At 55.0% G+C, this 23527-nt stretch overlaps 3 protein-coding genes across 6 annotated transcripts in view; 1 reads left to right on the top strand and 2 right to left on the bottom strand.

Moving 5' to 3' along the window:
• Positions 1 to 2285: 2285 nt before the first annotated feature.
• Positions 2286 to 7291, top strand: CDT1 (chromatin licensing and DNA replication factor 1). Of its 2 annotated transcripts, none has more exons than XM_056360739.1 (10): positions 2286 to 2764; positions 3137 to 3301; positions 3397 to 3614; positions 4097 to 4291; positions 4403 to 4548; positions 4853 to 4956; positions 5252 to 5440; positions 5834 to 5968; positions 6291 to 6492; positions 6596 to 7291. In XM_056360739.1, exons 1-10 carry the CDS (start codon positions 2414 to 2416, stop codon positions 6757 to 6759), a joined length of 1869 nt encoding a protein of 622 aa, XP_056216714.1. In that variant the 5' UTR covers positions 2286 to 2413; the 3' UTR covers positions 6760 to 7291. The 2 variants fall into 2 exon arrangements, with proteins under 2 accessions (XP_056216714.1, XP_056216713.1); XM_056360738.1 differs by having other exon boundaries at positions 4094 to 4291.
• A 1564-nt stretch (positions 7292 to 8855) lies between these two features.
• Positions 8856 to 12848, bottom strand: APRT (adenine phosphoribosyltransferase). Its single transcript, XM_056360476.1, has 5 exons — positions 12692 to 12848; positions 12461 to 12564; positions 11414 to 11547; positions 10409 to 10487; positions 8856 to 10268 (listed from the first exon to the last, which is right to left on the bottom strand). The coding sequence occupies exons 1-5, from the start codon at positions 12769 to 12771 to the stop codon at positions 10126 to 10128; spliced, it is 540 nt and encodes a 179-aa protein (XP_056216451.1). The 5' UTR covers positions 12772 to 12848; the 3' UTR covers positions 8856 to 10125.
• A 6058-nt stretch (positions 12849 to 18906) lies between these two features.
• Positions 18907 to 23527, bottom strand: part of GALNS (galactosamine (N-acetyl)-6-sulfatase) — a 48901-nt gene continuing 44280 nt past the window's right edge. For all 3 annotated transcript variants that reach the window (XM_056360473.1, XM_056360475.1, XM_056360474.1), the window contains one exon: positions 18907 to 21625. In XM_056360473.1, coding sequence (XP_056216448.1) covers positions 21539 to 21625 — 87 coding nt within the window. In that variant the 3' untranslated portion in view covers positions 18907 to 21538. The remainder of the gene's footprint in view (positions 21626 to 23527) is intronic.

The raw sequence follows: 23527 nt of genomic DNA, 5'->3' as shown, positions 1-23527 counted from the left end.
CTCTGCCCGGCACGGCACGGCACGGCACGGCACGGCCCGCCCCGCCTAGCGCCGCCCGCCGGCACTGCAGCCCCGCCACTGCTGCCACGAGTTGGCCGGTCTCAGCCCCGACGGCAGCGGGGGCGGCCCCGGGAGCTGCGCGCTGCGGCCCTGGGGTGCGGGGTAGCGAGCCCGGACCCCGCAGCCCCCCCGGATCCCGCCGCTGGCAGAAAGGGTAGCACGGGGGAAAAGCTATCGTAAAAAAATTATTAAAAAAAAAAAAAAAAAAAAAAAGCTGATGTGTTTCCTGTTTGCTTCGTAGTAAAAAAAAAATAAATAAACGAAGGAGGCTGGAGCTGAGGCGGCGCTGGGGCGCGGAGCCCTGCAGCCGGGGCAGAGAGCCCCGCACGGGAGCGGGCAGGTGGGCCGTGCGCCCCCCGGAGCCGGTGTGCGCGGCCGGGGGCTGTGGTCCCACAGCTGGGTGCGTGGCCCCAGATCCCTGGAAATGGGTGCACAGCACACGCCCTGGGCAGGCAGATAGCTGGACGGCTGTGCACCCACCGAGCTGGGTGCCCAGATGAGGGGTGCTGGGTGCGTGGCTGCGCACCTCGGGGGCTGGATCTTGTGTCCCAGCGCTGGGTGCGTGGCCCCAGATCCCTGGAAATGGGTGCGCGCGGCATGCCCTGGGGAGGCAGATGGGTGGCCACGCACCCACCGAGCTGGGTGCCCAGATGAGGGGTGCTGGGCGCACAGTTGCACAGCCCGGGGGCTGTGTGCCACGCTCACCGCCGCAGCCTGAGCTGAGCCCTGGCCAGGAGGGTGCTGGGCACAGCCGGTGGCACAGGTGGCATCACCGGCAGGCACAGGGTGGCGGGCAGCAGCTGGCCAGCGCTGGTAACCTCCAGCCCCTAACAGGAAGCATCGAGCATCGGCCCATGAAATTCTCTGCATTCCTTGGCTTCCCCGCATTTGTTTTCCGAACTCATTTAATAAATTAGCATCCAGCTGGCTCGCTGCCTGCCAACCTGCTCCCCACCTTGCTGGGCTCTGCTCTCTTCCCTGGGCTCACTCCAGTGTTCTTGGGGCTCTCCTGCACCCCGGACCCCAGATGTGCCCCAGCCCCCTGCACAGCGTTGCCCACTGAACCAAGGGCGGGTGGGCCTGAGGGCCCCCAAACACCTGCGGCCAGATGAGTTTTTCTGGGCACAGCCCCTCGTGGGAGCTGGGACAGGCTGTGGCTGCCCAAACCACCCCTGAGCACCCTCTGAGCAGGGACTCAGCCCCTCTGCCCAGCCGCAGCGACCCTCACCGCTGGGACCCAGAGGGATTCACTCACGTAAATAAAGCATTTGTGGTGCTGAGCCACCCAGCTCTGCGTTAACCCCACGTCCGTGGGACCCAGGCGTGGAAATTACCGCTGCACAAGCCCCGGGCTGCATCCCCCCACCCAGAATGGATCCAGGAAAGGGTGGTGCACAGCATCCACCCCGGCATCTCACTCCCAGCCCGGCGCTGAGCGCGATGGAGGCTGTGGGAGTAAATGGGCACCGGGAACGGCACCCCAGAGCCCTGCCTCGCGCCGCCGAATCCGGCCCTGAGTGGCCTCGCTCCACTTTGCCGGCCTGGCTCAGGCGTTAAGAGAGATGCTGGAGGAGCATGCAGCCCCGTAATGTGCTGCGGGCATGGCCTGAGTGCCCGGCCAGGCGGTTTATGGGCGAGCAAGCTTCTCCCACGTCCGGGCAGTGCCATTAGCACCCAGGCACGCCGTGGGGCAGGGGAATGCTGGTGTGGGTGCCTCTGGAGCCCCCTGCACCCACGGCTATCCCTAGCCAGAGCACCGGCCACTGCCCGGAGCTGCGAGTGTAGGGAAAGGCGGCAGTGTCCCTCAAGGGGACCCCGTGGCCACCACAGAGCTCCTGCTGGAAGCCAGGCAGGGCTGGGCCCCACGAGAGCTGCAAGCAAGCAGCTCCCTGGGCTGCTAAGAGGGGTGACCAACAGCCCAAGGGCTAGCTGGGCCAGCACCATCTCCGATGCTGTTTGCCCAACTCTCCCCTGCTCAGGGCTCCCCCCGCTCGCAGCCCCTCCCCCCTCTGCACCAGCCCGAGCCTGGGCAGCCGCCACCCCTGCCCATGCCGCACGGAACCGGACGCTGCGGCCCCGGGCGAGGCCGGCGACCCCCACCCCGGACCGGGTCCGCGCTCTCCGGCCCCCACGTGCAGCACCGTAATATGGGGACACGGCGCCTTTAAGAGCCCAGTGGCGCCAATCCCCGCCCACGTGACCCCTCCCGGCCCGCGGTGGGCAGCGCTGGGGCGCGTGCGTTCCCGCCAAGCGCGGAGCTTTTGGCGCGCGCCGTAGCGGGTTCACGTGTCGGTGCGCCGGGACCGGCACCGGGACCGCGATCGCCACCGCGGCCGGGGCCGCCACCACCGCCATGGCCCAGCGCCGCCTCACCGACTTCTTCGGCCGCACCAAGGCGGCCGCCGGGGTCTCGGCCAAGCGCGGCGGCGGCCGCCGGCCCAAGGCCGCTCTCGCCGGCTCCCCGGTGCCGCGGGGGACGGAGGAGGACGGTGCCCCGGCAGGGCTGAGCTCGCTGCCCGGCTCGCCGCGCACCCCGGCCCGCGGGGGCTGGCCGGCCGCGGCGGGGCTGGCGGGCAGGAAGCGGAGCCGCCGGGAGATGGAAGCGGAGACACCGGCGCGGGCCTGGCCCGGGGAGCCGGGCGGGAAATCGGCGCGGAAGCGGCTGGAGCTGCACCGGGACGCGGCGCCGGGGCCACCGGCCGCGGTAGGGAGCCGCTGGGGGCGGGCATGTGTGCAGCCCCCGGGCTGCGGGCTTGGGGGGGGGGAGGGGCTGGGGCGGTGAGTGGGTCGGGGGAGCCGTGGAACCGGGACACCGTCTCTGGAGCGACCCCCCGGTGGCTGAACCCCTGCCCCTAGTGCAGACCCCCCGGGGCTCGCCCCCCCCGTTCTGGTGCAGACACCCCCCTCCAGGGCTTGTCCCCTGCCCCTAGTGCAGGCTTCCTCCTTGGCTTCCCCCCCCGCCCCCCCCCCCCCCCCCCCCCGCAAGGTTGTGGGGGGACATCGGGGAGGGGTTCCCGGTGGGTGGGCTCCTCACACATCCCCCGGCAGCCTCTAACACATCTCTGCTCCCTTGCAGGCCACCAGCCCCTCGTCTCCAGCTGCGGCATGTCCCCCGACGCCCCCCGCGCAGGACCTGGCAGCGGACCACCCCCCCAACACCATCCTCTCCCCCGGCCGCGAGCAGGATGGGGGTACACAGCCCAGCGCAGCCCCCCCGGGGACAGCCAGGCAGCTGCAGCGGGTGCGGGATGAGCCCAGCTTTCTGTGCCCGTGTTTTGCTGTGTTCCTTGCCGCTGCACCAGCCCTGCTCTGACCCTGTGCCCCCTCCCCACCCAGGAGGACCTGGCCGAGCTGCGGTGCCGCCTGCAGAGGATGAAGATGCTGGCCCAGCCGCCCCCGGTCCCCGCTGAGGCCAGAATCAGCCTGCGAAGCCGTCTGGAGCAAGTGCGGCAGCTGGAACTGCGGATCCGCCAAAAGAAAGCGGGAAGCAAAGCCGTGCTGGAGGCGCAGCCGTCTGAGGACACTGGGGTGGCAGCTCCTGCAGCAGAGGCTGGGTGAGGAGTAGCCTCAGGGATGCAGCCCCAGGTTTGAGGGGAAATTGGGCTGTCCCAGTGGCTGCCACAGACTTTTTCCACTGCTCAGCCCTGCAGCAGTTTTGCAGGGGTCTTGCCACCCCATGAGGGGGGTCTGGGGCTCTCTGGGGCCCCCCCGCATGCGAAGGGCTTCCCTGAGCGTGGTCCAAGCCACCCTGACTGCTGTGAGCGCTGGGGCACCGGCGTCCCCTGGATGGGTGATGTGACCCAGATACTGGCATGGGTTGCTCAGGGAAGGGTTTGGGAATGGGGAGAGGAGAGGGGTCTCCCCTGTCTAGGGTGGGCACGCAGCTCCTGGGCTCTGGAGTCCACCCTGTCAGCAGTGGGACCCCCATGCTGGCCAGTCTCGGTCCCTGGCTGCACCCTCAGGGCTGTCCCCGCACCAGTCACCATGCCCAGTGGTTGTTGGGCACGGGGGACTCTGACCTCTCCTTTCCCAGCAGCGAGAAGGCCCCTGCGTACCAGCGGTTCCACACCCTCGCGCAGGACCTGCCCCCAGGGCTCACGCTGCCCTACAAGTTCAAGGTGCTGGCGGAGATGTTCCGTAGTGTGGACACCATTGCTGGGATGCTCTTCAACCGTGCCGAGACCATCACCTTCGCGAAGGTCAAGCAGGGGGTGCAGGACATGATGCGCAAGTAAGTTAGCAGCAGTGGGCAGCTCGTTTGGGGGTCCCAGCTGAAGTTATCGGGGCTGCTGCCCTGCTGTCCCGATGCCCTTGGGGTTCCCGACCTCCAGTGCTGTTGCAGGCAGTTTGAGGAGCGGCACATGGGGCAGATCAAGGCGGTATACCCCACCTCGTACCGGCTGCGCCAGGAGAAGAACATCCCCACCTTCAGCAACGGCATGAAGAAGTCTGACTACCAACTCACGCTGGAGCCAGTGCTGGGGGAAGGTATGTATGACTCGGGGGGGTGCCTGAAGAGTCGGGGTGCGCTCAGCCCTGGCTGGGATCCCTGAATCCCCAGGGATGCTCCCTGCTTGGTCTGTTAGAGGCATAAGGGCCTGAGCGTGTTAGGAGTGGAAAATGCTTTTTGGGACAAGTGGAAGGATGACGGGGCAGTGATTCTGGCAGCAGCTCAGCCCCACGGCACGGCTCTGATCTTGTGCTTCCTGAGGCTCTTGAGGTTTGGGCCTCGTCATGGTGCTGCCGTGCTTTGCTGAGGTGCTGCAGGTAACGCTCGTGTCTGTCCTTGTAGAGGAGAAAGTGAATGGCCGCCCACACTTGTCGGCGTTGCGCTTGCTGGAGCGCAGGAAGGAGTTCAACCACAACCTGGTGAACATTGTCAAGCAGCACCACAAGGTGAGGACCCCTGGCACCCTCCGCTGTTTTTTGCAGTCTGGGGTTGCTCTGCTTCCTGTCTAGGAAGCGAGTGGAAGGTGCGGGCTGGCATCCAGGCTGAGGAACATGGCTGGTTCCTGTGGGATGCTCTTGGCAGCTGGATGTGGATGTGGAGGATGGCAGCTGGAATCTGGCTCTGATCTTCCTCCAAGCCAGCTGCCGTGTGTTGCCAAGCCATAGTGGGAGTGCAGAACAACGGTCGGCTCCCCCATACCTGGCCCACAGGTGCCATGATGCAACTCTTGCCTCTCTCCAGGCATTCCTGGCTGCCCTCAACCCTCCCATGGTGGTGCCAGAGGAGAAGCTGACCCGCTGGCATCCCCGCTTCAAAGTGGATGAGGTGCCGGACATCAGCCCAGCAGAGCTGCCACAGCCGCCCCAGGAGGACAGGCTCACCACAGCCCAGGAGGTGCTGAGCACGGCTCGGGGGATGCTGATCCCTAAGGTGAGTCAGAACTGGGGTCTGGCTCCGTCTGGGGCTGGCAGACCTCAAACTAGCTGTCTCTCCAGGAAGGGTGTCACCACAGAGGTCGGGAAGGACCATTTCAGAGCCACAGGGCTCGGAGCACTGTGAAATGTAGGCAGGTGGGAATGCAAGCCTGGCTGGCACCGCCGCTGGTTTCAGGCCAGAGGAGCTGTCAGTACTGATTTTGGGGGCTGGCAGAGGAGATAGATGCAGCACCCCAATTGTCCTCTGCGCAGGGATGGGTCGGACGTGCTGGAGTGGCAGTGCTGGGCTGCAGGGTGGTGGCGGGGGCGGCAGAGGGAAAACTTCTCCTTCCTCCAGTGCGAGCGGCTCCCAGCTGTAACCCAACTCCTCCTCCTTCCACATGAGCAGATGGAAAAAGCTCTTGCCAACCTGGCCTTGAGAACCGCTGAAGCCGGTGCAGGAGAACCGGCCGTTTCCAAAGCACCGTCCCCTGCCAGCACCTCCAGTGCTCTGAAAGGGGTGTCCCAGGCCCTGCTTGAGAGGGTGAGTAATTCAATCCTGGCCGCAACGCTGGTGCTGGGGGGCACCTGCCTGTTTCACCCCCATTTTCTCCACTCCCCAAGATCATAGAATCATAGGGTGGTTTGGTTTGGAAGGGACCTTAAAGCCCCCCCAGTTCCGCCCCCCTGCCACGGGCAGGGACACCTGCCACAGCCCAGGTTGCCCCCAGCCCCGTCCAGCCTGGCCTGGGACACTGCCAGGGATGGGGCACCCACAGCTGCTCTGGACAACCTGTGCTGATGCCTCACCGCCCTCACAGGGAAGAATTTCTTCCCAACATCTAATCTAAATCCACCGTCTTTAGATCCGGATGAAGGAGGCGCAGAAGCTCCAGGCGCTGATGACACGGGACCCACAGCAAGAGGAGCGGCTCGCCATGCTGGGGCGGCTGCCGGCCATGGCCCGCATCCTGCGCAACATCTTTGTGGCCGAGAAGAAGCAGGCGCTGACCATGGAGGTGGCTTGTGCCCGCATGGCTGACAGCTACGCCACACAGATGCCTCCCGGTAGGAAAGCAAGGGGTAGTCTCACCAGCACAGGAGGGTCTTTGCAGGAGGAAGGGGCTGGGGAGCTGAGCTCTGACTCAGTGGCTGCTGCTCCTGTTTGCAGGTGAGATGGAGAAACATTTGCACCTCTTCGCAGAGCTGCTGCCCGACTGGGTGGGAATCCATGCCATCAGGACAGACACGTACATCAAACTGGACAAAGGGAAGGACCTCAGCCTCATCATCCAGAGGCTCACCAAGGCAGCAAGTGAGGCAGAAGCCCTCTGAGCCCCCCAAGGGCTGAGGCTTCCCCTGTTCAATCTCCTCTAAATGTAGCAAATCTCAACTGCGCTCTGGGATCTGGTGTGGGCTGACGGGAGGTTCGTCCTCCGGGATGTCTGAGGAAGAGCAAAATGCCTTAATTTAAGTAACCCCTCCGCCAGGGTCCACAAGGATCATAGCTCCCCTAACTCTTGAGGGGGGGCAGGCAGTCCTGCGTCCTAGGGTGACAATGCAGACAGCGAAGAGGAGCTAGCACCCTCTTCTCGCCTTTGCTGTCTTCTCCAGAAGGTTTGAAGTAGGAGGTTTCTTCCATTAGCTGGGCTCTGGTGGGGTGGAGGCAGGACTGGGCAGGGTGAGAGGGTGACGAGCAGGAAGGAGTGAGAGAAGAAGTCACAAATTTATGTTTTTGGAGCTCTGGGCCTTGTCTGTTTTTAAGGGAGGGAAAACTCATCTCCAGCACTCACTGGAAACAACTACAGGACTTGTCAAAACATATTTGTATTAAATGTTTTAAATATAGCTGACTTGTATTAACCCAGCGCTCTTCCTCGGTGAGCTGCCTCTCTGTGCCGTATTAGCTCCGCGGTTCTCCATGGCAATTGGCGCCAGCCGGCACACGCAGGGAAGGGCTGGGTCATCCAGCTCCTGGAGAAAGACTTACTGGAAAAAGTGACCGTGGGCTTGCAGGGAACTGAATGTAGCTTTTGTAAATGGGGACTGCAGAGCAGCTCCCGTGGGGACAGGAACAGGCAGGGCTGGGGGTGGGTGCAGGGGTGGGCTTTTTCCCCAGGGAAAAGTTCGGACCACTTGGCTGAAGCGGCTCGGGAAGAGGGACAAGGAGGTGCTGCAGAGGTGCTGGCCTGGCCCAGTGCCCGGCTCAGGTCAGCGTTTGCTGCAGGATGGGCAGCGTTGGTGCAGGGGAGGAGGGGATAGCTGCCCCTGCCCCAGTGCCACGTCGGGCACACCTCGCACCGCCTCCTGAGCCAAACTGGGCTGCTTTTGGCGTGGGACGCCAAGGGCTTGTGTGGAAAGGCGACTGTCCTTTATCCCTCTGGGTGGGGGACCATGGAGGCATGCCTACCTGAAGTGCTGGGAGCAGGCAGGCCCTCCTCTTCCTCCTCAAGACCCTGCTTGCCGTCATGCAGCCAGTTGGCCGGCACTGCTGGCAGGGGGTAGCCCCGTTCTCAGGGAAGGGGGTTTAAGCCTGGCCCAGAGGCTGGAGGGATGCGCAGGGCTGGGGGGTGCGAGGCGCTGGGCTCCTGGCCAGGCTGCCCAACCTCGCCGCGGGGGAGAGGAGCTGCTTTCGGCAGCCTGGCAGGCGCTGTGCGCCCCGGGAACGCTCCTGCGAGCTCCTGTGCTGCTGCGTGGGACAGACCCCTGCCTCCCACCTGTAAGCCACGCCTGCACAGCCTGCGAGCAAATTACATCAATGGTTGCTGACAGCCTGGCCAAGGCGAAGGCACTGTCCCTGGGTTCCCTGATGTCACCTCTTGGCCCCGCGCGCAGCCAGCTCTGGCACTGGCAGGGCTTACGCTCCCTTCCACAGCGCGCAGCTGCTTTCCACAGCTCTTTGGGGTGGAACTAATTTTTCCCTTCTCTACCTCGCAGCGGGGACTATCTCCTTGTGCCAAGTATGCGTGAGAGGCGCTGCCTCCCTTGGCTCTGTGCAGGGGCTGGCTGTGAAAACAAGTGCCCTGGAGTAGGTTTCTCCCAGGGGAATAGTGTTTCTCAGTGCAAACTGAGCAGCGATGAAGTGGCTTTTCAAGAAATGGTGACAAAAACAGCTGCAATAGCGCTTACAAGTGTAAGAGCAGGGTATGCAGCAGGTGAGCTTGGTCTACGCTCCCACCAGCACTGGGAAATTCCACTGCAATCCAGCAGGACCAGCCTGGGTACCCCACCCCAGCTAGAGGATGGTGCCAGGCATGGTGAAAAGATACCTGAAGTGCTCAGTCTGGGCAAGTGATTCCTTCCAAGCATTTGGGGTGGCAATGGGGAGCTCACACAACAGCCTTGTTCTCCACTGACAGCCTGGGTTTGGAGGAGGATGCTCACAAGGGTAATTAACAGCTTCAGCTACTGCAAGAACAGCTCTGAGACTGTTTAGAAAAAAAGTAAGAGTGAGTCAACATTTATTTTACCAGTGAGTTCAGCTCCTGCTAGGACAGGGACACAGTCCCTAATCTTTTCAGGTATGTGAAAGATTTGGCATACTGGGTTTTAGCTATGCCTGTGACCAAACCGAACCATGCTATAGAAGAACATGTCCTAACCCGTCATCCATCACGCAAGCTGAGACTGCCAGAGCTCAGCTGCAGGCATAACACCTTTTCTTTCTTTCCTGTTGCCTTATCTGACACCAAACATACCAGCAAGAATGGGCTCCAAACTGGCATTGTCCCTTCAATGCCCCAAGACTAACGCAGCAGAGAGGAGTTGGCAGCACTGGCAGGCAGATACCTCGTGGTGGACAGGTATTTGTGCTAAACAAAAGCTGCCAGTCCCAACTGGAGCTGCAGGCTTTGGTAGGTGCCAGTGCTGCTGGACAGAAGGCAGGCAAACAGCCCTGAGCATGTGCATGTCCCTTTCCTCACTGGCTGTCACCCAGCTGTGTGCTACTTCTCATGACGTAGCTTGCTCCTGGTTTTGCGAAAAACCACTGCTAATAACTATCCTGCACCCAGGGAAGGCAGACACCTTCAGCCTCCTGTGGTCTGAAGGGAAGGAGAACACCAGCCAGGCTGCAAGCTGACGCGGTGTTTGAGCTCATCTATACCCATGACCTCCGCTGCGTTGGCAGAGGCTGCCTCCTGATTTTAGGAGTTTATACTCAGCAAGCAGAAGTTGCTCTTCTGGCATGAGCAACAGCAGAGAGCAACCAGACCATCCCCTGAGGTCAAACAGAGGAACTGATCCCTTGGACAAATAATCGCTTTTTGCCCATCTTTTGTTTCTTTGGCAAACTTACAATGGGTTCCCAGGAGGCTGACCAGGCACGGCTCAACCAAAAGGCAATGCTGGGTCCCCTAAGCTGTCCCACCTCTCCTGCCTCAGCAGCAGTGTTTTCACTTTGGTCTCCTAAAACAATACATATTCAGTGAAGCTGTGTCTTGGTCTTCATCCCCCAAAACAATCAGGCTGTTCCTTCTTCCCAAAAGGATGAACTCCAAAAACCATCTTTACACTCAACACATCTTAATCTGTGGCTTGGAAAATAAAACAGGACTTAAGACTGTATAGCACTTAGCCAGGATCAAAATTGTACGGTTCCCCCTTGCCCACCCCCTTGTGACATCAAGAGTCACTGAATAAAGCCCCAAACCCAAACTCGTTCGCAGCTCAGGGTGCGTGTTCCCTTCTCCCTGCTCCTCCTCAGTCATACTGCAGCAGAGAGTAGAAAGGGATGGACTTGAGCTTTTCCGATCCTTTCAGGAGTTTTAACTCTATGATCACCAGGCACTCCAGGACTTCAGCCTTCAGCCTCTTCATCAGCTCACAGGCTGCACACATGGTACCTGCGCGACACAGAGGTTGAGCACAAACATTGTCACTTGAGCAGCGCCAAGGCAAGCTTCAAACCCCACAGCCACTCCTGCTGCTACCAACACACATTTGCGGGGGTTACACATGCTGTAACATCATCTGCTTCCCTCACCTCCAGTTGCAAGCAAGTCATCCACAATAACTACTTTTTGTCCCGGTTCCACGGCATCGCTCTGGATTTCAAGTTCAGCCTGCAGGATGGAAAGAGCAGGTTCATTTTAGTCTTGCCCTACAGAGAAACACTTCACAAACTGCTAACACATGGTGGAATGCAGGCAACTCTTCAGCAAAGATCAACCTTAACACTCAGCACCTAAACGCCCAAAAACCACATACTCCAGCTACAGGGGAGTGTCACGGAAATACATAGCAGGTTAGGTGACTGCTGGGCCAACCCTCTGGCACATCAAGATCCCAAACATTCATCAAGTGAGTTATGGTCCCATCATGAAACCTTATCCCAAAGCAGTTCTCCAGGGGGAAAATCTTCTGTAATGCACCGGGCTGGAGGGCTCTGCTTTGACAGCGCTGCCAAGGCAGGCCCAAACCATCACAGGCACGTCCTTGTCCCAGGCAGAGGTTGGCCCAAACAATCCTCATAAATAATACCTAAGTTTGGGGTTTCTGCTGCTAGTCCCTGGCTGCCGTTAGTTACAGCGGTAGCGTGTTATTAGGCTTACACCTCTGCTCTTCCATCAGCGAGGCTGTGGTGTTACGAGGCGAACGCTCTTTTTGAAGCCATGCAATAAAGGCATTTACTTGTACCACTTACTGGAAGAGTGGGAAACACACTCCATGTTCGTGCCCCTGAATTCAAGCCAAAGAAAGCAATTTAGCACCAAGTCTTACCACCAGCCCCCCCCCCCCCTCCAAAATCACAGCGCGGCTCGCTGACACCACGTGTCACGGCTCAGGGAGGGAGCTGCCATGCTGGGGCAGGTGAAGCTCAGCACTGCTCCTGAAGCTTGTGCTGTGCCAGGCTGCCCCCGGCATCAGCGCTGGCTGTGAAACCCAGCTTGGGGACCCCCTCACTGGTTTTATCACCCTGTCCCTTCACTGACACCCCCTGTCCTGCACTGACCAGACTGGAAGCCCTCTTCTCCTCCCTGGGCATTACCTTGCCATATTCCAAGGCGTAGGAGACGGACTCGGTTGGACCGGGAAGTTTCCCCTTTTTCCGTATTGGCACAAAGCCAATCCCCAGTCTCTGAGCCAGAGGGGGGCCTATGAGGAAGCCACGGGAGTCCAGGCCTGGGGGAGCAGAGCAGCACGAATACTCAGAACAGAGCCATTTGACTAGGGCGGGTCTTTGCACAACATCCCAGGTTTATCCTCCCATGTTCAGGGGGGTGTCTAGAAGCAATCTGCTCTTAGGCGTCATTTCCGTGGGTTGAAAACACACACCACGTTCCTGTGCTGCCTGCGTTCGGCAAGATGTGCTGCTGATGGGCTTCAGGGCACCCCACCGATCCCCCCCCATCAGCCCATTTCACCTCCCCGTTGCTCCCTTTCTTAAGAGATAAGGTCAGCGAAGCCCCGCTATCAGTTCGGCCACACAACCAAGGACTTTGTCTCGCTGTGGGGACAGACTTTAGTTATCATGAGGCACATGGCCCCAGTTTGGTCTAGACGCCTTGAACTTTGGGCTATCGCCCAGCCCAAGCACTGCTTTCCTAAGCACTCTCATTCTCAGCCTCCTCCACAGGTGTGCTGCAAGGCGGTATCGCCACAGAGGCTGTTTCTGTTGGCTTGAAAAGGCCCCCTGAGAAGGAAAACATGCTGGAACAGGGTCCGTCCCTGCCACAGGGACCGTGCGAGACCTTACAGGCGCAGCATGCTTTCTGCACTCCCTAACTGTTGTGGTTTTTGTTGTTTTTTTTTTTTTTTAAATGAAAAAGCAACGAATTATGAAATTGGCACTGAAATATCATCAGATGGTGCCTGCCACATCCCAAACCAGTATTTCAGGAAACTACAGGAGTAGGTTAAGGGTATAACCTGTCTCAGCGTTACCACACATTAAGGCCAACACGCAGGTGATCACCGTGTCCGAGGGCTACAGCATTCGCTGCCCGTTAGCCCAGGCGCCTCCCCGGCTCCCGCGGGCGGCCCGAGGCCACTGTGCTGGGCGCCGGCCTGCAGGGATGCTTCAACCGTCACTCACCTGCAATGAAGTCGATTTGGGGGAAAGATACCCTCAAATGATCTTCCAGAAGATCAATCAAAGCCCTGAAGGCGGCGGGGTCCTTCAGCAAGGGGCTGATATCGCTGCAAAGAGAGGCAGAGCGGTTAGTGCCGCCGGGGGCTGGCCCGGCTCCCCGCCGAGCTGCCCCCGCCGGGGGGGCGGCTGCTGCCGGGACAGGCTGGGCAGGCCCCGGCCCCGGCCCCTCCGCACCGGAACAGCACGCCGGGCACCGGGAAGTCGGGGAAGGGCCGCACCCGGTCGCGGACCCGCCGCAGCCGCTCCTCGCTCATGGCGGCCGCGCTGCGCGCAGCTCGGGCGGGCGGGGCTCCCGGCGGGGGCGGGGCCCCGGCACCCCGCGGCACGGAGCCGCCGCACCACGGAGCCCTGACCACCGGGGCGCGGAGAGCCGGTGCCCCCCGGGGTACGGAGCCCCGACCCCCCCGCACACAAAGCTCTGGCACCCCCGTGCACACAGACCACCCCCAACCCCGGCGCACAGGGCTCTGGTACCACGGGGTGCGGAGCCCCAGCCCCTTGGGCGCGGAGCTCTGGTACCCCAGGGCATGGCGAATCGGCCTGCCCCAGCGTGTGGAGCTCTGGTGCCCCGGGGCATGGGGCTCCGGTACCCCGGGGCACGGAGCGTTGGGCCCCCCAGTGCATGGAGCTCTGCTATCCCGGGGTACAGAGCCCCCGAGTCCCTGGTACAAGGAGGTCTGGTATGCCGGGGTGCAGAGCACTGTGCCCCCCCCCAGCGCGTGGAGCCCCAGTCCTCCCATGCGTGGAGCTCTGGCATCCCCATGCACGGAGCCGCAACCCCCTGGTGCACAGAGCTCTGGTACCCCAGGGCATGGAGAACTGGTCCCCCCCAGTGCCTGGAGCTCTGGTACCTTGGGGTACAGAGTGTTGGTCCTCCCCAGCGCATAGTGCTCTGCTACCCTGGGGTACAGAGCCCCAACCCCTCGGTGCGTGGAGCTCTGGCACCCCCGTGCATGGAGCCCGCTACCCCAGAGCATGGAACTCTGGCATCCCAGTGCAGGGAGCCCAGGTATCCCCAGAGCATGGCACCCCGCCACCTCAAAGCAGGGAGCCCCGGCACCTCAATGCGCACCGCCCTGACACCTACAGTGCATGGTGCTCTGTAACCTGGTGCACAGACACCGGGTGCCTCTGCTGTGTGGAGCCCCGGTATCCCGGTGTACAGAGCTCCAGTTTCTCCTCTGAAGATTGTTCTGGTACCTGCAGTGTGTGGACCCGTATCTCCCCAGTGCACGGAGCCCTGGGACCCTGCCTTGCCCCCTCCCCCCCCAGCTTCAGAAAGGAGTCCCATGCCCAAGGGGTTACATTTCCACCCTCCCTCACCCCTGCCCAGCACCCTGTATAGACAGCAAGCTTGTTAGGACTGAACTATTTCCCGCTTTTCTAACCCTCGGTCACTTCTTGTGAACTCCTGGATTTGCATTTTGTGTTTGTTAAAACCGTTGGATTACAGGATGATAACACAGCCATCCGTCCCGGACTAACAGCTCAGCAGTTACTGGTGTTACTCATATGTACGGCAGGTCAGGGCACTCTCACACAGCTCCTATCTCCCACCTCCTGATGGGTGAACAGCCGTTTGTCCATGCAAAATCCACTTCGGGCAGGAGAGACACTGCTGAATGAGTACAGATCTCTTACATTAGCAAATACGACTTGGATCTGGTCCAAATGCATCTGGGTACAACCTGCTGCAGGAAGCAAAGGCAGTCCTAGCATGCAACACCCCTGACCGAGCTCAGTGTTTTGCTGCTGATAGCTGCGATGGGAGCAGCTTCAGCTCCACACCCTCTGCACAGCCGTTAGGGCCTGTCTTTGAGGCAGGTGACAGTGTGCCAGCAGCTACCCCCAGGTGTTTTGCAGTGATTTGATGTGGATCCCATAGGATGGGTCCTCAGGGCTGCAGCAGCCTGGTAATGAACGTGGAGCTGCTTTCTCCTACTTTTTGCTGGACCAGTCGCTCCCAACAGCCCCGCAGGTCTTCCCTGCTGCAGGAGGTGCTCTCACATGGGAGGAGCAGCTGTCAGAAGGGAAGCTGATATCCTCTCCAACTTTGCTGTGATGGGCACATGCACACAGCACAGCTCACGAAACAACCGATTCTGCCCGCATCCCAGCAGCCAACACGTCCTGGGCCATTGTGTAGTTCCCAGTGCTTGGTGCAAACCCTCGGGAACCATTTGCTGCACACTGGGTCCTCCACTGCTCTGTTTTCTTCCTAATTCATCCATAGACTGCAAAAGCCACCCGTTTAACGGGTGTCTGCCTGAGGTGCAAACGGAGACAAGCTGAAGGCCAGCACAAAGATTGCTCCCTTTCTTGTTAAGCTATTGCCAGAGACAGCCTGCACAGGAGGTCAGCGTGCCTCCTTTCACAACCATTCCCTTACAGACTAAGATTTTCCCTGAAGTCAGATTATCTCTTTGGCACCAGAAAAGTCCTCTCTAGCAGCTGTTCCAGTGAAGCAACACGGACAAAGCACGTAGCCTTCCACTGGAACAGGGGCTTCGTAACACCCTCACTCCCTTGGATGAGGTGGAAGGGTTTCTCTTGTAACCTTACCAACCACGATACCAGACAATGAGCTATTCCAGCAACTCCTCTTCTTCCTGGCGGATGGAAGTGATGGAATTTATCTGCCTACCCATGGAAATAAGCAGGAGCTGGGAAAGGGCTCTTTTGCAGCCTGCCTGCAGTGCAAACACCAGGCACCCCTGCCTTCTGCTTCACTAATTGGAGGAACCATAAGCTGGGGTCTTCATCATGCTTTTCTTGTTTGTGACCCTCCTACACAACCACCACCGATACTAGCAGAAGACACCACCGCATTTTTCTTGAGGCTAAGTGAGGTTCCAGGCACCTCATGCCAACCGACCCTGGGCAAACCAGCAGTTCTCACCAGGATGAGCTGCCAAGAGCTCCCATGGGTCCCTTTGTGTCCTGCAGCTGGGTGAAGAAACAGCTGGGGGGATCTCTCCTTCTCTGACGTGGGATCAGGCCTTTTATACACCACCAGTTCTGCCGGGAAGAGCATAAAGATTACACCAAATTGGACTTCCAGTGATTCAGGTGCCAGAAATCATGCCACATGCCAGCTCAGGTTTGAAAAACATTTCTCAGATCTCTGTCAGAACTTCACCTCATTAATCCTCCATTTCAAAGGATATGAATTGCACCTACCAGTAGAGACTGGTTTTTAACATCCAAAGTAAGTTTTCCCTGTAATTGTTCAACCTTACAAACAACAGTGCTAACTCCTACTGCAGTTTCCATCTGAAAAGAACTTTCCTAGGATCAATTTCCAAATGTGATGTCAAAGGACTTCAGCTCCAGAATATCACTGGGGAGGTGTCTCAACATCTGCTTGCAGCTCGGAGAGTTTTAGGGCTGTTCTGTGCCTGGCAGAGGAACCACCACCTCAGATATGGACCCCCAGAGGGTACTGTAGCAGAGGAACACTGGTTTGCCTCTCTTTTGGATGCCAAAAGAGGTAATCAATGATTTAAAAGTGATTTAAGATCCTGAGACGAGACACATTGTTATCCGGTGAACATAGAAACTGGGGGTATAAAAACTTGGGAGCTAGCTCTGATCAGCTTAACTGGGCAATAAGAAGAGCTGTGCTGAATATGGAAGTTTCTGTTCCGTTAAGGATTTTAAAACTTCAGTGTGAAGTGGAACAAAATGCCCAAAATTTCAACATACCCCACAAGGGGAAATGAGAACGAAAATTTCCTTTCAAATCCGCTGGAACGTTTCGTCTCAATTTCAGCTTTAGAAACGCATGCACTTTAAACCCATTTAAAAAAAAAAAAAAAAAAACAACCAAATTTGAAATATCTTATTTCAACAGCAGAAGAATGCAGTTCCCCAGCCAGCTCCCTGGTCTCAGGACTGAAGCGTCCATACTGAGTAACGAGCTAGCTTTGCCCCCCTAAAAGAGGCGAAAGCATCATGAACCAGCTCTACTCTTCCACAGCACCCTTGTTTGCATGGAGCCGAGCCCAGCACCTCTTGCCTGCTGCAGCAGGTTGGATCAGGCCCTTGGAGAAGACACAAAACTCCTCTCTCTCCTCTGGCCAGCTTGGCTGAGCCAGGAGGGGATTTTGAGCCTGATCCAGAACTAATGGATTTGGCACGCATTCCCCGCTGCTGGCGAGTGGGCCGATGGGCTTTTCATCCCCTATCCCTTTCAGATGGGAATCATGCTACCAACCTACATATCACCCAGAAGGGTATTAAGTGACTCCGGGAGGGACAAAGGCATAGAGAGCTGCCAGATTGGCTCTCTCAAGAAGCTGTATGGCAGAAGGGTTTTTTTCACTCCTAAGAGACCACAGGCTTTTGGCTAGGGATCCACCTTTATTTAGGATTTATATAATCTGAACTAGACTTCGAGCAACAAAAAAACTTTAAATGGTGGAAGGGGATATAAAGAAAACAGGCAAACGGAGAATTTTCTTGGTGTTTAAAATAGCCATTTTCCAAAGGAAAAAAGAACTTAGAATGAGATTTCAGTTCTTCCTTTACAACTGCTCTTAAAAATGAATAGGCACAGTGTCATCTTCTGATAACATACAAGAAACTCCTCACATCAAATACTATCAGAAACCAAAAACAAAAGTCTATTTCCAAGTATTATAACTGCTAAGAGAAACGGAAAACAAGCCACTCTAACTGCAAAACAGTTATTTAGATACTGGACAAGCAGAGTAACTCTTGACAGTAAAAGTGCGTGTAGTTTGTAAAGTTTCCCAGTGCTGAGGACAACAGCAAGATCCCTGGGGACAGATTTCTCAGCTAGCTGTGCTGCAGAGGCTGCTGGCAACTCTGCAGACAATAAACTGCCTCCCAGCACTGCCCTCCCCGGCCCAAAGCCCCAATTCAAACCATTCTCACCTTCAAAAGATCTTTCTTCAGCTGCAAAATTATTTTTCATGGTTACTGCAAAGATGTCCTCACTGGAAAAAAGAGTATTCTCTAACCGTCGGGAGATCCTCATCTTGTCGGCTTCACTTTATGTGAAACCAGGAGGCTTTTGGAAGCTGTCCACCATGTTCAGGAAAAGCTTGACTTGGCAGGTACTGAGAACTGCCAGCTTCCACGCGGCCGTAGTGTCCCAAGTCCAACAGCCTCCTTCTTGACGATGTTAGTCCCAGCTCCTTCAGCAGAAGCCCACTGTCACTCTCAGCACTCTCCTGGAAACTCAGGCCCCAGACACTGTGTAATGTTTTATTAGCAAATACGTGGGGATCACTCGCTCTCGTTCTTTTCCGAACTTGCCCATTTTCATTTCTAACACTGTGTTCCTCGGCTTCCCATTTAAAATGCAGAGGCATGTTATCTTTCATCACTGCACTCAATACAGTTTGCAGGGCATTAACCTTGGCTTTAAGTGTTCGGAATTGATCTTCTGGTTTCCAATTCCAGTGTTCAGATCCCCAAATTGTTGGTCTACAGAGACTAATTTGCCACTGAAATAATCCATTTGTCGCTGCAGGATTTTAAATCAAGGCTCCATTTTTGCAGCCATAGAGTGTAAATGCAGTAAGACTTTTTCCATGATTATTAGTTACATCAATTTCAGAAGCTTCTCTGCATGGAGGGTTGGATGATAACATAGCCTCAGGGGCAGAGCAGGGAGACTCGAGAGGCTCAGCTAATTGGAAATTAAAGGCAAGAAAGAAATTCCTTGGACTCTTAGCCCAAGCAGATATTAAGCTTTTATCATTTAGCAGTCATATTTAAATATAAAGAAAGGAACATCACATAGAAGCAGTCTTAGACATCATCTTTCCTTTAGCTTTTATGTCTTGCAGCTTGAGAAAGGAAGCCGCCAGCAAACCAGCTTCACTGCTGCAGGTTCCTGACCGGCCAGTAAACCCCACGAGACCCATTCCTCCATTGACTGCCATTGCACACAGAACCCCAGGCAGGTCCCACAGCCAGCTCCTGCAAAGCCAACAACTGCCCTGGGATGGGCAGTGCCCCAAACTGGGCAACTATCACGTGGGCCAACTTCAGATCAGAGGCTCAGGATAACTATTAAGGGCAGATGCAGTAATACACACTGGGTGCTTTGTGATCCAAAGTGTGTATCGGTGTTTTTGAGCTGCCCCACACCGAAGCTTCAGGCTGGCAGTGCTCATCCCTGCAGCTGTGCTGGTGGATGCAGCCTCAGGCCATGTACGCCCCTGGTCCCCGCACCAGCCTCTGAATTGCACTTGGGCAGCCGTGTGGACTGGGAAATTGATCCATGTTAAAAATAATACAGGAAAAACAAAACAAACTATTTTTAACCCAAGTCAGTCCCATGATCTGCAAGGCCTATCTGTGAGACTGTCCCAGAGCAAGGTGTTACTCAGTTGTTTTACAGGTGCACACAGACAAACCATGTAATGCAGTTTATTTTTTTTTCATTAGCTCTTCATCTCACAATTTTAAAATCTGTACATCTTTGGGAAAGGCATTGACTTGAAATTCTTCCTAGCCATCCAGCTGTAAAACTACTGTTCTTCTTTAAATTGAAAGCAGTAGCTTCTTCACGTTAAGGCTTGATCTTTTATAATAAATGGACATAAAGCAGATAATAAACAGACATCAAGTCAATTCACTTAGAGCAGCCAGCTTTCTAGTGCAAAGTTTACATCTAGTATCTATGCACTGAGGGATTATTTCAATGAGGAATGAGGACTCTGTGTGCTGGGTAACCAGACAAACAGTGTGTGTACTGAGAACAGGATGACTTGTCCAAGCAAGTCACACAGACAGGGGAAAAGTGGTATCTTCAAAACTGCAAGCTGTGAAAGAGTAAAGAATGAAGCAGCAGCCAGCCACGCAGGGGACGCAGGGTAGCAGGCATCCAGTATGCTCATGTTGTGCATACTGCAAATGCTAAGAAATGAGAAACATGTCTGGGCTAGTGCTCAGACGATGAGCTGTGATCCTGTGATGTGATCTCTCAATACGCAGCACAGAGAAAGACAAAGCACTGTTAGAGTTCGCAGCAGGTATGTTCACAACTATTTGAGGGCTGACAAGGATTTTCAGGGAGTTGCAGTGATGGACTCCCTCCTCTGGTGGTATCTTTATCTGCTGATAATAGCCAGCTGCAGGGCTCTGAACAATTCTGGGCGATGGAAGCACTAAAGCAGAGGTGGACCAGACCCAGCAAATGGAAAGTTACTGGTTTTGTCCGGTCTCCTGTGCTGACAGATGCACATGACTGCTGCAAGCCCTCCCACTGGTCCTTCTCATACCAGCATCACTGATCAGACTCTCTCAAGACTGGAGTTATCCACACTATGTCAAAACAAGTAAAAATGTTATGGATGAAGTAGGAAACGCTTTGATATAATTCAAGGCCAATTAAGAACATCGTAAGGCAGCTAAGAAATTTGGACTATAAACAAATGCCATTTGCAGATGCACAGAGATGCAGAGGCTCTGCCAGCTGATGAAATATTGGCTGTGATTTCTGATATGTGGAACAGTAAGAGCTGACTCAAGTGCTGTTCTTACTACAGTCTTACAGGATTACCCAGCTTCACGAGATATACACTAGGAATTACTGTGGAGGGGATTACAGGTAGCAAAAACCATGGGAACAGAGAGAATGAGAGCATTTGGGATTACAGGGAGGGGAAGGACAAGCAGCTGAGAAGCCTGCGGCAGGCAGCAGCACAGCAGTTACCACAGAAGCAGAATTCTCAACCCATCCCAAGCCAGCCTCAAGCTTTGCTTGGGAAGAAAGGAGGGCTGTTTACAGGTATAGAGCACCTCGATTTTTCCCAAGGCAGCACAGTGCCAAGCGGAGAAGGCATTTGTACTGTCTAAAAACACTGGAGGGGTAGAAGTGGAGCTGTGAGTGGTGCAAACAGCATGTTCAGGGGTGCTTCTAGCTGCTTCCCTGAAGCCCCAGAGTAATCTGGCCTGGTTTTGTTTGAGACACATTTATTAGCAATAGTGAAGGGCGTGAAATGGGCTCAAAAGCAGATGAGAAACTTGTAATGTGAAATTGTGCGAAGGATCGGCATTTACCATGAACTTTGTTTAAAGAAGCGCTACACCCAGGCTGTGGAAAGTTTGCTCAAGAATTCCTCAGAGAGCGAACACTGGAAACAGGGTCAAGAGTTAACATCTGATGTAAATGGGCATTTCTGAGCCTGCAGTTGGCTCGGCCCAGATCATGAGACTAGAAGCACGACTTAAACCATATTTGGACCCACATTTTTGGAAATGAAGAAAACCCCTGAAATGACGAGCTGACTCACAGCTCCCCAAGAATGTGTTGCACACCATCAATAAAGCAATACTTACATGAACACTCTCTTCAGTTTTCTTTACACCATTACCTAGGGAATGTTTGCAGTCACAGATGGAAGGAAGGCAGGGTGTTCTTCCTGGGGCCAGCCCCTCAGCTGGGAAAAGGAGGGAGCACTTGCTTGCACTCAGCAATGCACAACAGCGGTCTGGGCCTTACAGCTGCACCCAGACTCGCAAGTTTAGGAAGAAAGGAAAAACAAGTTGGTGTCCGGAGTTCACAATGGAAATCAAATGTTAAAACAACAAGTTACAGGCAAACAAAACAAGGGCAGTTTGGGCAGGGTTTTCTGGCGGCTGTAAGTTTCCTGAACAGTCCCCCATGGCTGCTGTTGGGGCATCCGAATGAGCAATGATTTGAGAGAGCAGGTGGGGTGGAAGGAGCAAGAAGAAAGGTGCAGCTATGGCATTTCTGAGGTGGTGACAGAGATGTGGTTGTCCAGAGAGCTTTTCCAGTTGCAAGTCTTCACCGAAAAGTTACCATTTACGGAAACAACTAAAACAACAGAAAAGTACAGGCTAAACCCTGAGCACTAGCAGTATAAACACTGGCCCTTTTGGAAGATCAAATGATGATATCATACATACATAACACCCTTCCTGTGTAAACAGGAGTGCCAACATGAGAAGACATGTTTTGTAAACTATGTCCAGCTGGTTATAGCTTTTCTGTGTAGTTCTTGACGGCTGCAGAGAAGATCAATGAGGCCAAAAGCACTTCTTAGGATCAGACTTAGGTGGTTTCAGGCACTTCCCTAGCTTCTCACAGCCTGGAGGAGACCAATTCTGTTAAAACCAAACAAAGAATATACAGAAAGATGAATTATACCAAGTATCTGCTAAGCCCTAATCCTAACCAACCCTTTTTGATCCTCACAAAGATGTTCTTATGCCCTGCTTGAAAAATGAAACTCCTCTTGCAGCTGATGCTCCCAGGCTCATCAACATCCCAACTTCAAGCACTATTCAAGAAAAGCTTTGGGAAAGACTACAATCTACAGAAGATGATTCTTTCATGGAGCAACCAGACCACGAGGTTTTGGTAAAACCCCCAATTTTCCTGGGATCCAGAAAAGAGTTACCATTCTTAGCACTAAGATATCCATGCACTTTCTTGAGGAAACAAGCAAAAAGCAATAGAAGGCCAAGGGTGTGAGAGAGATAAGAATGCAGGTATTTTAATGAGCATTTTGATGGATGAATTCATGAACAGATAGAGTAGGAGGCATTTATGAGACAACTACTCCAGTGCATGCAGAACACAACTATTTTCCTCCCTCATTTCCCTGTTTCTCGAACTACCTTTCTCCAGCATGTGTACAACAGAGAAATGATGTTAGCAAGGAAACCTACGCAAACCGCAGTTTCCAAAAGGATTAACGGAGGAAGGAATTTATCAAAGAACTTTTCCAATTTCAGAGGGGTTTTGCCATTTAAAATTTGGGACTATGGTAATGTGAATGGCAGGTTACAATTCCCATTCTGCCTTCAGAAATCAAAAGATTTTTCTGTTTTTCCATTCATTTTCTGTTCTTCCCTCTCTGAAGGTCTATGCATCCACGGGAGATTGCTGCTGTCACCTATTAAGGGTCAGTTCAGCTCTGACCTATTGCCTTTCATTTTACTTATTTTTATCCTTCAAGTCATTTATGTTTCCTTGCAATTAAATTCCTATGGAGGAGAAGAAAAGCTTAACGCCAGAAAAAAATACCAGAGGAGGTTTCTATTCCATACAGCTGACAACAGATGGCAGTGAGACACCAGCTATCGCTGCAGAAGGAGCAGACCACAGCGGGGAGCTTTGGAGGAAGGCACCTCACTGCACTCAGGGCTCCAGACGGTTTAAGAACAATTAATGCTGTTTTCTAAATCCGTTTCTCAAATTTAAAATGCACAGCCACCGCTAGAAATGTCAGAGGTCTGACCACATTGTAGAAGCAATAGAGATGCAAAGAAACAAAGAAACGTTTTTGCTTTTGAAAAAAACCTGACAAATCGTATCTGCTTCGGTCTTGAAGTCCAAATCGGTTTTCCTGGATCTGTGCTGTAAGTGCTGAGAGCCTTGAGGACACCATGTGTGCTGCAAGTCAAACGCACAGTCAAGCCAGCATGGAACAATTGCATGGAGCAATTTTTCCTACACTTCCACAGGAGGAAAACACAGCAGAACTGGCTCCACGGGAGCTTCAGCTACACTGCTAGTGGGATACACCACAGACGGGCCAGCAAACACCTCCCCTGCTCAGGAGGGCTGAGGCTGCTGTGCTTACATCAATCCCAAGACTGCAGTAGCTACAAAACGCTACAAATCTGCTTTGCTTATGTATAAGTAAAGACAACTCTCCTCTTCTGTCCCAGAAATGATATTGAATACCCATATCAAATAAAGAGGTGACAGAATTTAGAAGACAGCATTAGGCATAGTGTTAGTAGGTGATATTTATCTGCCAGCATCCCCCAAAGACAGATTTAGGGCCTCACCAACTCCAGCAATACTATCACTCCAAAAAGATTTGGTTATCTTCATTTCTGGTCTCAAAAGACAACAATTTGTTGCCTGTTTATTTTAGTTTTGTGACTGGGTAATTAGCCTGTTAGGAGTTTACATAGAACAGAAAACTAATAACATTTCCTGCTGGGATTTGAACATTTCTCCTGGGAAAGCCCACCGCGAAGGGCTTTCTGCCT

This window comes from Falco biarmicus, chromosome 15 (genome assembly GCF_023638135.1).
Source record: "Falco biarmicus isolate bFalBia1 chromosome 15, bFalBia1.pri, whole genome shotgun sequence".
Taxonomy (NCBI): Eukaryota; Metazoa; Chordata; class Aves; order Falconiformes; family Falconidae; genus Falco; species Falco biarmicus.
The sequence above is the reverse complement of the archived record's forward strand: the minus strand, read 5'-3'. Positions and strand labels throughout refer to the sequence as shown.